Raw genomic sequence first — 12,566 nt, 5'->3', positions numbered from 1 at the left:
ACTGAGCTATTTCTCCATTACAGAAAAATTTTAGTATATTTGAAGGAAAGACGATAAGTTGTCATCAATACACAGTTAATTTTGATAAAAAAAAAAAAAATTAACTGTGATTAATTGTGATTACTTTTTTAATTGAGCAGTAGTCATAAAATAAACATATATGCTAAGTTTGGGTGGGTGTGCAAATGTTCTGTTTCCTGTCTCATGGCCAGGAGCCTAATGTATAAATCTTCCTTACACCCTCAACTAATAAACTAAAGATGCCAAATTCAAGCCTTGAATTTAGAATAAAAATTTTAAACAAAAATGTAAAATTATCATCCACTCATAAATATATTTTCTGGCAAGTTAAGACAGACATAAAGTGTAATCATTGTTTCCTTCTAGTCAGAGTTTAGTTGCCTTCGGTACTAACCTAAGAAAATTTTGTACTTTAAGAGTAGAGATGCTCCAGCTGCCGATTTTCACTAAAAAAAGACATTTCGTGATCAGTAAATTGGCCAATCACAAAAACATTATTTTCAGCCCTTTTCTAGGCTTTACAGTAATTTAGTTGCAGCACTCCTTTACATGCGATATTACGTAATTGAGCCAGCATGTCTTTTTATTTATTTATTTATTTTAGTGAGAGCAGAGGCAATCAGAATAGTTGTCTTTATGTTAAAGAAAGTGGAGTAATAAATTGTGAAAAAGGAATTGGAGAAGTCTTCCTGTGCAATTAGAAAAAGCAAGAAGAGCTACTCAAAACTTCCCTTCATTGCAACTTACTATTTCTCCTACCTTCTCCTGTGACTTCATCTCCTAAGAGGTGTGTCAGCCCTTCACAAAGTCCTTTCACTTAAACAGCATTCTGCCCTATCTGCTCCTACACAGCTCATCACATGCTGCCTGCATGTCACAGTATATTAACAAAACATAATATAACAGAATTAAAAAAAAAAAAATTACAGTGTAAAAGAACGTTAACATTAATACAGAATAACATTATTGTCAGTAGTTTCCATTTTCTACATGTTTCTCATTTTTGTCGACATCATGCTTTAAATCATTCAACGGTTGTTCTTCCTACTCCATAAATTGATACAATACTTGAAGTGTTTTTGCAGTTTCATTCTTAATTTCAGTTTTTTGTAACTATTCCAACACCATATGCATATGTTTTTCGGCCACAACGTATAGTAGTTTAATTTTAACAAAAGAGAAAAACTTCGGTATGTAACTGACACTGATTTCAAAATGAGGCATGACATTTGGTGATGGTTAATGGAGACTGACAGTTGTTGAGTGACAGATAATCAAGGTTTTACTGTACATATTTATAATTGCACTTCAATAATTATGAATGTCTAGGTGATACACACCTGTATACATATATTAAATGTATACTTTAACAGTAAAAAAGCTGTAGTGCAATTAATGATTAAAAATGATGAAAACCTGTAAGTGCAGGTATATTTGCATTTAAGCAGTCTTTAATTGATAGTACCAATTAATTGATTGTGTCTGTGTCTCTGTGTGTTTTTGTGTGTGTGTGTAGGTATGAATGTAATATATATGGATTCATATTTTTGTACATATTTGTACATATTTTAAGAAATTTAAATTTTTGTATTTTTTTTTGGTCACTGAACAGTAAGGCTACCGAATTTAATTTTGTTAATAAAAAATGAAGATTTAACACCAATACACTTCAATATAGGACGTATACGGCTTCTTTGTTTCTGGTTGTGCAGGAGCCTATTGTAAAATATTTTTAAAGGAATAAAAGAAAAAGGAAAAAAATTGGAATCAGCTGATCAAGTAATATGAAATCTGTGATCAGTTTCAGCCTTTTAAAACCCGACTGGAGCACACCTATTTAGAAGGCCTAAAATCTTTGATTATATATTATCATTAGACCAGATGAAGATATTTAATTTATTAGCATCACGAAATTAATGTTGTATTAGATTTACAGTGAATACTGTAGCTTATGTAAGGTCAGAATAGCAAATGTATGTGTTTTCATCAAGTAATAGCAGGGAGAAAACTAAAAATTACTTAGTATTTAAGCAGACTTACTAGTTGTTTATTTGGACGCCTTTTTATGTAGAAAAGTCACTCTTCATCTGTTACTTATACTTGTATAATATATCTATAATACCAGTAGGTTGTATTTTTCTGTATCCTGCTGCAGAATGTCTTTTTTCTCTGTCACTTTTAATTTGGCAAGTGTATTGGTTGTTATCCACAGTGTTCTGTGAAGTTGAACTAGTTTGAATTTTAAAGCATTCATCTGAATTTTAAAGCATTCATCCACATATAGGTGATATGTGGCAGACCTTTTCTTGTCTTTTGAACATTTATTTCCCCAAAGAACAGGTGCTATATAAAGCCAAAAACAATCTGTGCTGTGAGCTCATTCTTGTGTGCAAACAATGGCAACTTACAAACATTGAATGTTGATATCTGGGCCAAGTGAATATTACAGTGATAATCAAGTTTAATTAAAGAAATACCGTTTTTCAGTGTAGACCTGTAGCAAGAGATGTGTTTTTTTTTTTTTGTTATTAACCATTTAAAAATTATATTCTTGTAGGGGCTGCTGAAAGATGCAGTGTCCTTGGTTTTGTATTTTGATTCTATGGCCAAAGGTTAAGGAGAGAGGAAGTATTCCATAATGTACACAGATGAAATCAAGACTTAGCTGAACAAGTCTCACTTGAATAAGGCTTGTTTTACAAATGAGGTTCAATTTGTTCCACAAACACACAATGTTTCTCTTTAACTCTGGACTCTTTTAGGCAATCCATGAATATGCATTCATTGGGGATATTTAAGCATCACCAGGAAATAATAGTCAAGAACATCTGTCATGGTTTAAAAAGCAACAGTAGTGTGCAACATTTACAAATTGAGTTCCTTTTTAAGTGTGAATCTGATAGTGTATTATGTGATTAGTTTGGAAAAATTTAGGGTTTTATTTCATTGTTTTAAAACAGGAGAACATGAAACAGTCAGTACCACTCATTGCAATATTTGAACATGAAACATTATGAGGGATGTTTACTCTCCAATGTAATCCCTGTTGATCATTTGGCCCACTTTGCTTCCAGTGATTGTAATCCCTTTGGAATATGATAATTCATCTTGGTCCTCCAGCCAACCCATTGTTGTCACCTTAAAGTCATTGTCCATGCAGAAATTACTTCAGGTTTTGAAATTTGAAAATAATTACTGGGGCCAGGTCTGGACTGTACTGTGGTTGGTTAAGCTCAATGATGCCACATTTCCTGATAGCAGCCTTTAGTTTTTTGGGACTTCTGCTAATTTTATAGATTTGTGCTGACAACTGCTGACTTCAATGTTGAAGTGTAGGTTTTTTCAGTGATGGTTATCTTGTGTGGCATGATTTCCAACAGTAGAATTCACTTCGTATCCCAGAAAGCCATGACTTTTTTAGCCAACTTTTGCATACAATTTCTTGGGCATCAAGGCCCTTTATGCTTCCATTGCATGAACATGTTTGGTTTCAAGATCATGGTGGTGAATCCACGTTTGATCCTCAGTAAAGTAACAATTTGTGAGAAAAGGTTAGTTGGACTTTCTCTAAGAAGCTCAAAATTCTGTGACAGAATTCCTGGTGACTAGTTTTCTGTTCCTGTACTTCAGTAATCCAAGAACGCATGGGAAAATGACCTTTGACATCATCAAATGAGTATGGATGATTGTGGAAACTTTACCAGCTGAAATCCCTAGTTAATGGGCAATAACATTAACACAACTATCTTCCATGATCATGGCCTCCAGCTTATTTTTATTTTTATCACCGTATTTCCTGTTAAGTTTCCTCCACAAGATGCCCGTATGGGGGTCATCTTCTGTCGACTCCCAACCCCATTTAAATTGTTTGGTCCAAAACCTTACTTTATTATACAAAGGTTCATCATCCCTATATACCACAGTCAACATCTCATGGACTTCTTTGGCATCTTCCCTTCCCTTGTAAGGAATTTAGTGACGGAATGATGATCCCATTCTGTCAGTTTCTTCATAGACTCGTGGGTAGGTGTGCTTGCTGTTCTCTCTCTCTGCGAGTGCTTGCTATGAGATGACCTTATACTGTATGTGTGGCATGAGAAGATATACCCTGAACCCCAGTGACAGGTTCAGATCAGTAACACAACTGAATGATATTACTGAACACCCTTCGTACTTGACCTTTTAATACAGAAAGGAAATGCTTCCACTATTAAGAAAGTGAGAGGCGTTGTGAAAGTCTATAGTAGACTGTTATACAAGTGTACACTTGTGCATTGCATAATTACAGTGTCCTCCATAATGCTTGGAGCAAAGACACATTTTTCCTTGTTTTACCCTCTGCTACACAGTTCTAAATGACAGTCAAAAAATTCAGACGTGATTAAAGTATGTTGGTGTTACCAGTGTTTCCAGAAGGAGGCATTTCTTCTTGCAGGGCACTCTGAATATCATTGAGAGGAGTTGCACTGCATGGTGTGATGGTAACTCCAGTTTGTATCACAAACTGAGAATGATGGCTGTGAGGGCAGATAAGGAGGAATTTATGAGTAAGTGACATACCAGCTATGTTATAGTGACTCATGTCCAGTTTACAGAGAAATTGAAGCATTACACACGCATCCAAATCTGTTCCTCACGGTCAGAGTGGCTGATGGAACGATCCTTGCAGATGCACTGCCCTGCAGTTCTGGCCCACTGGGCTGGTTGCTTTGAGCAGCTGTTTAAAGCTGACCTTCCGGCTAGGATGTTGGATATCTCTGGGTCTATGAGGCTGATCCTCCAAATAGCTGTGAACCATGCAATCTTACTGAGAATGCACAGGTGGTGAATGAGCTGAGCTGAGGGTAGGGAAGGCTACAGGGATCTGTGGTATCTGGGGTGATCTTATCTATTCTGATAGGCCGTTAATGACCTCTTAGGCATAGCCACCAGCAAGTGTGTGTGTCTACGGAGAGAATATTGACCTTGCAATTTGGTCGATAAAGAACAAAAGAATGTGTTGCCATAACAGAACTTTTTTTAGAACATGTTATTGAATTTATTAAAATTAAACATTTCATACAAAACTAGGTTCAAATCATGTCAACCCCCACCCATGAGAAAGAGATCTAGGCCAACATAGTGAAACTTTAATAGTAGAAAAGATAAAAGTTCATACAGAAAAAGTTCTGCTTGCTCTATTTGAGGCACTGGAAGTAATAAAATGTATTATAACATCTAGTGGAACTGAAATATGTATTTAGAAAACATATGTAATAACAGCTCCTTATCTTTAACTTGTGTTTTTATTTTATTTTTATTTTTGGACTGTCGGTCTGTGTGTTCCACTAGTATTATTAATTTTTCATGTTTTCAATTGATCGTATGGCTTTTAATGTTTGCTATTTTGTTACAGACACATTGGATTAATTTATTTTAAACAATAGTGTAACTAAGAATGCAGCAAATATGCTTAAAAAAGCCATAGTGGCAGGATTTATTCCTGTTATTTTTTATGGATAGTTTAGGTTTTAATATTTTACAATTTCATAATGATCATATAAGATTAATTTAAATGTGAATGCAGAAATATTAGATATGCTAAAAAAATCTTCTGATGCTTTCTCCAAGGTTTTGTTTCTCATTGAATATAAGTTTCATGAACTCTCAATCCACAACACTACCCTAGGCTTCCTGTTTTGCCTAGTACGAGGCAAGCTAACAGTACACTTAGTTGCCTCAGTTACCAAGCACCTTATCCTACTTGGCGAAGCCGAAAATTAATGGAATTAGTCCAACTTGTTCCTTTAAGCAAGGCTTAAATGCTAAATGTGCTTTGTATTGTTTTTAGTTATCTTCTTTAATCTGTCCCAAACCTCTTACTCTAAAATGTAGTCAATGTTGTCTTTGTGTACTGAAGATTTAAATCGGCAGTGAATCTTATTGAACCAGTATGCTTTTATACCTTGTCATTTTTATATTGTGTTGCAAGATAAGTCAATAATAGGCTGTCCATAACTAATTAGACATTCTCCAGAAACATTCTCACAAGTCCTTTTAGATTTTGTAGGTGCTCACATGCTACTTGAGTTGTACAGTAGACAGTCCTAGTATGTCATCTAGTTTATCCTGGGTTTCATCTACCACACCATTGTCCAATATTGTGCTCACAGTACTACAGCTACTGCATAAGCCTATTTCTCAGTCTTGCAATCACATTTACTTTCTTGGGCTCAAGACTTCACTATATTTAAAGATTCTTTAAATTATTATCTATTGTGTTATTGACTTGATGGACAGGTCTGTAATAAGAAGATAGGTGGAGCTCTGATAAAATGGTGGGTAGGTAGTCCAAATGTTGCCTTTTCCTCAGTGAAAATATTTTTAAGTGAGTTATAAGTTATACAGGCACACTGATTACTAATGCATCAAATTTGGACTATTTGTTAACAAATCCCAATAGAATTTACAATGCATAAGTGACAAAGGCATTAACAATAGAATTACCAGAGTCTACGAAAAAACTCGTAGATCCGTCCCATCTTAAATCGCTTCTTAAAACCGTTCTCACCTCTCCGCCAGAATCCTTTGTTCTGTAAATGTGCCGATAAAAACAAACTGCAAGCAACCGGCTATTCCATCCCCCCACCGACTCGGAACGTGCACGAACTTCTCAGAGCTCATGCCTCGATTATCAGGGAGTGAAGTGGAGTTTTAGAGTGGAAATAATAGATTGTTATTTGGAACGCACGCATTTCATGTGTGTTCCGTTTCTACAGTAATCTGTGTAAACACAATGTTAAAACAGAAACGTTTTCATATTTTAGTAATAAATGTTACAAAATGTAGACATAAACTATAAAGTGTGTAAAGCCTGACAGCCAAAGAGAAAATAAACACTTTCATAAAAGGTTCAAGACTTTTACAACAGCTTCCGTGGCGTACTGGTAGGATTTTGTCACTTAGAGCGCAGCAGACTTGTTGTACTTCAAGAGATCCGAGTTCGATTCCCCGCTGGAGAAAAAATTTATTTTTAACCTTCGCCGTTCTGCCTGCCTGAACTCCCTGTCTGTCTATATAGTAATAACAGTAATTTTTTTATTATTATATAGGAGCTTCCCTGTCTGCCTATCTATGTATCTATCCCCTTAGCTGTTTTTTATATATCTATTATACAGTGCATTCCCTGTTTATTTATATATCTAGTGCCTTCTCTGCCTGTCTGTCTGTCTGATTGCATATAGCGCTGAACTTACTGCTCTGTACTATTCTGTCCTCTGCATGTCCTGGAGTACAAAAGAAACACCACCATACAGCAACATGTGCGAACTGGCAAGATCGGGGAAAAAACACGCGGCCACTGATTACAAACCACAAGATGAATGAAAGAGACAATATATGTAAAAACATCATCGCACTAATGCAATATTATTTGAAAACGAACAGCGTCAGATCGGGTTTGAATATGTGCCCGATCTGACGCTGTTCGTTTTCAAATAATATTGCATTTACTGAACTATTTTAGAATTAAAACATGCATTTGATTTCAGTCAGTCTGTAAGAGCCAGTGTAAATGCATGATAATTGTAAAGGTTAGCCTTTTTTTTTTTTTTTTTTTTAATTCAGTCCCATTCTCTTAGTCTCGTTCACGATCCCAACCATCTGATAATGCTGTTTTCATATAAAGATGCGCTATAACTCAAATGTGATTTTATTTGGAGATGCGCTATAGCTCAAATGTGATTTATTTGGAGACGCGCTATACTCGAATGTTATTTATATAGTGAAGAAAGTACAATGTCAGGTGCTCATTCAGTGTAATAGGAACCATAGCACAGAGAGATGTGTACACTGCAACAAGTACACATGTCGTGAATGTAGAAGGAATGTGTGGGAATTGTTAATATTTGAATGTGATGATTTTATATAGCACGAATCAGAAATCAGCAGTTCTTAGCATTGCACCACACAAGCTGTCGTATCAACCACCTACTGTAAGTTGCTTTATTTTTTCTTCACTTATAGTCCAGAATAAAAGTGAACTTGTTTTGTTATACTTGTACACCAACATATGTTCCTGTGTTTGAGCGACACGGTCATGCTCAAAAAAATAGACGTGTAATGCTACGAAAAGTGCACGCAGGCACTTCAGTTCGCAAGCATTGGTACGAGATTGCAGTCACAAGTAGCGCATCTTTTTTTAAAAAAAAATAGCATTCTCAAATCGGGAGCGGGGGTTGGGGGTAGGGAAGGATCCTGAACACGACTGAGAGAATGAAAAGTGAATGAAAAAAAACCTAACCTTTACAAGTATCATAAATTACACCGGCTGTTACACACTGAAATCAAATGTATGTTTTTATTCTAAAATAGTAAGAATAAGAGCAGTTTACTTCTCAAAACTGAATCGTGCGGGATCGAACTCATGACCTTTTGAATACTAGTCAGCAGTTGATACCATTGCGCTACTGTGGCAGCTGTAGTACGTATACAGTATGTCAATGTGGCATGCTAAGGCGTCTTTTTTTCTGCAGTTATATTTTTGAATAAAAACATACTTGTTTTGTTATATTTGTACCTTTTTTGAAAGTGTTTGATATTTGGACTTCAGGCTTCATACATTATATAGTTTATGCTTACGTTTTGTCATTTACTACTACAATATGAGAAACGTTTCTGTTTTAAAAATGTGTTTACACGGATTACTGTAGAAACGGAACACATTTGCAATGTGTGTACAGTATTCCAAATAATGATCTATTATTTCCACTCTAAAACTCCACTTCACTCCCAGATAATCAATCAAGGCATGACCTGGGAGAAGTTTGTGCATGTTCTAAGTCGTTGGGGGAATGGAATAGCCGGCTACTTGCAGCTTTTCTTTTATAAGCATATTTAGATTAACAAAAGACGCTGGCAGAGAGGTGAGAACGGTTTTAAGAAGCGATTTAAGGTGGGACGGACCTACGAATTTTTTCATAGGCTCTGGTAATTCTAGTGTTAACTACCACTGTCCAAAAAGTGTACACACTTACTGTTAGGAATGTGCCACCTAAATGTGTCTTCAGGTGGTACATTGTTTGAATACATTTTAAAATATTTTATGTCACCCAGCTGTAATGTAGAATATCTGCAAAGGCTAAGCATATAGTCTTGAAATTTACATCCTCTGGAGTATAATTTAGTTTTTGATTCTTTTTTATAGATCTCTCTTAGTTTGTTTTATTTGTTTTGTATAAACAATGTCCTAACTTGATTTATATTTCTATGGCATATTTCGGTAGTCTTGTGTGGAATGTCATCACCAGCTTAATTAAAGGTGAACACTAAAAAGTATTGATACATGTTATGATGATTTTTAACAGGATTTTCAAAGTAGCTTTTATTTTTAATTTTTTTTCCCCACATGAAGGTTGAAAGGTAATTGTTGTCATTTGAAACCATGTTTTAAAATAACTGTATATTCCCTATTCACAAGCTATTCTATAAACAGAGAAATGATCAAGTTTGAGGAGATGGATACCATGTGTATTACCACAGGCTCTATGCCTCTGCTTTGGATTTTCTCTATTTTACATTTTCAAACAAAGGACTTTAAGAATCTGCAACACTATTTCCCACATCCCTTCTAAATTGTTTTGCCCTAAATCTATAACATTGAAGTAATTGACCATTTTCTGTCATTACAGACTTTTTCTAAGAATACCTTTGCAATCCTCCAGTCTGTGAAAGCAAGAGAAGAAGGACGTGCACCCGAACAAAGACCAGCACAAAATGCAACACAGGCGGTGAGAATATTCATGTTTACATAATTCATGTTTCAGTACAGCCTTCGTTCATGTATCATTTTTCTGGGGGTTAAAGAAGTTTGCACTTACATTTTTCATGTGTTTGATGGTGCATTTTTTTTTACACATTTTTCTAAATGCCATATCGAAATGTACAGTGAAAGAAGCAAATGAGCCATTTGAACAAATTTTACCTTTCTTTTAACACTCAAAGTCTTTAAACTCAGTTTCAGAGATGCATTATGTAAAATTTTCAGGCAGTGTCAAGTTTGTTTGGATAGAAAGGTTCTGGAGTCTGCAGTCAGATGAGAATTTAAAAAAAGAAAAACCTAAAAATATTTTTGCATATCATAGAAATAACTGCTATATTTGTATATTTCATAACATTGTTAATAATAATAATAATAATAAATTTTATTTATATAGAAACTTTTCCCATGCTCAAGGTGCTTCACAGAGTTTCAGAAGGAAACAGCAGGTATATGTAACATTGGATATAAATGTTCCCTGAATAGAACACTAAAACAGATAGATACAGGATATACAAAGCATTAAATAGTATAAAATGAAATAAACCAGAGTAAAATACTAAATACAATAATAAAAGAAAAGCCTAGTAAATAACATCATTTGTGATATAGCACACACAAAAAAGCCTTCCCAAACAGATGTGTTTTACATTGTTTTTTTTTTTTTTTTTAAAGAATGAATGGATTCAGCTGATCTAAGTAATTTAGAGAGGTCATTCCAAAGTCTGAGCACTATGCAGTTGAAGGCCCTGTTACCCATGGACTGCAGGTTTATGTGGGGCACAACAAGGTTGCCAGAATCGGAGGGCTTTAGTGGGTAAACACAAGCATACTAATGGATAAGGTCACTGATATAGTCTGGTGCAAGGCCATTTACATCTGTGTAGGTTATTCATAGACTTTTATATTAAATCCTGTAAGACACAGGGAGCCAGTAAATGTGAAGCATTATGGGTGTTATGTGCTCGCTGTTGCTGGTTCGTGTTAGGAGTCTAACAGCAGTGTTTTGAATCAACTGGAGCTGTGATACAAGATTAGAAGCGGCACCTGCCAGTAGGTGTTACAAGAATCAATGCAGAAGGTAATAAAAGCATGGACAAGTTTCTCAGCATTAGAAAAGGAGAGGAATGAGTGAACAGGCGGGATATGCTATGGAAGTGGAAGCAGCAAAGTTTCTTAATGTGGTTTATGTGGGCGTAATAAGAAAGGGAATGAATCAAAAATTACACCAAGATTCCTTGCATCAGAAGAAGGTATGATGAGATCACCATTAAGAGTGACTGAGAAGGAGCTCATTTTCTTAAATTGTGCTGTGCTGCCAATTTTCAGGAGTTCAGTTTTATTGCAGTTTGTTTTTAACATTGAAATAGAAGTATCATTTGCATTAAAATGATAACTTAGTCCATATCTATGAGTGATATGGCCAAGGGGAAGCATTATAGATACAGAAGAGCAGAGGGCCAAGGACAGAGCCCTGAGTAACCCCTTGTGTGACTGTCACTGAGCTGGATCTGCTGTTGCCAAGATTAACAAACTCTTGCCTGTCAGTCAGATAGGACTTAAACCACTGGAGATACCCAGCGTGTTCTCCATTATGGACAGTAGAATGTGATGTCCGACAGTGTCAAAAGCTGCACTAAGATCTAACAGAATTAATGTGCTGGTTTGTCCAAACATTTGTTCCTTGCTTTGGAATAATTAATTTTGCGACAAGCTTTCATTAATACCAATTCTGGTTGTGTTGATGACTCAGCATAGGATGACAGTAAAATGTATTTTCTGTGATTTCAAAATCAGCTGTGCTGGCAGCCTGACTTGCACATGCTCGTATGCTATATACTAATTTGAGTCTCTTTTCTTTGGGGGGAAAACATGTCTTTGAGTGACACATTCAGACATGCTCAAGGTCTGAATTTAATTATTTGCTTTGGTAGAAAGCTGAATTTGAGATCTGCTTGGCATTTGCTTAGTAGTTTGTTTGTTGAGCCTAGTGTAACAATTATTATTATTATGCAATCATAAATAAATCAGAAAGCAAAATTAACAAATATTTTGAGATTGATAATTTCTATGCGATTTTCTGAAAGCTTTAACCCTTCCCCGCCTGAAATAAAATTTCTTTTCGCTATCCTGTCCTTACCTAGACTCTTTGCAGAAGATACTATCAAGTTGGACTTCCCAGTCACATTGTGTGATCTTTAAGAGGCTCTGGATTCTATGAGCTCTAATAATTCATTGGGTCTTGATAGCTTATGTCTGGCGTTCTTTTTTTGGTTTTGGAAGCAGCTACCTCCTTTGTTCAGCCTCTTACTGTTATTTTTTTTTTTGTACTCTTTATGTGATCATTTATTTGCCTGCTTATGACTGTTTTATCATGCATTAAATGGGACATACTAGGTTTATTCTAGATTTGGCATACTTTTGTGCACCTTAAGTTTAAAATATGCACACATGTCCATTTAAGCATTGATTATGAGTGGTGCCTGTGCAGACTGTCACTCCTTAGTAGTCAAGGTAGGGACTTAATAGATTTGGCTTGAGCAGACTAGACAGGTGTCCCCTAGACTTTGGAGGCTGATACAACTTTACTTATAGTCACATGCATATGCTGCTCACTACTGAAGTCATCACTTCTCAACTTCTAAAGAAAGAAGTGGTACTGTAATCTACCCACATGAGGTGCCTTTTATTTATTTATTTATTTTTTTTTTCATCAGTCACCCCAGATACGCAAAATATAATGGTTTTG

The 12,566-nt window shown here is 35.5% G+C and overlaps 1 protein-coding gene across 1 annotated transcript in view; it reads left to right on the top strand.

Annotated features, from left to right (window-relative positions):
- cdc73 (cell division cycle 73, Paf1/RNA polymerase II complex component, homolog (S. cerevisiae)) overlaps positions 1–12,566 on the top strand; it is a 342,051-nt gene that overhangs the window by 62,081 nt on the left and 267,404 nt on the right. Inside the window, exon 8 of the mRNA XM_039734564.1 lies at positions 9,690–9,788. Coding sequence (XP_039590498.1) covers positions 9,690–9,788 — 99 coding nt within the window. The remainder of the gene's footprint in view (positions 1–9,689; positions 9,789–12,566) is intronic.

The sequence above is a fragment of the Polypterus senegalus genome, chromosome 14, assembly GCF_016835505.1.
Source record: "Polypterus senegalus isolate Bchr_013 chromosome 14, ASM1683550v1, whole genome shotgun sequence".
NCBI lineage: Eukaryota > Metazoa > Chordata > Cladistia > Polypteriformes > Polypteridae > Polypterus > Polypterus senegalus.
This window is presented reverse-complemented; position numbering and strand designations above follow the sequence as displayed.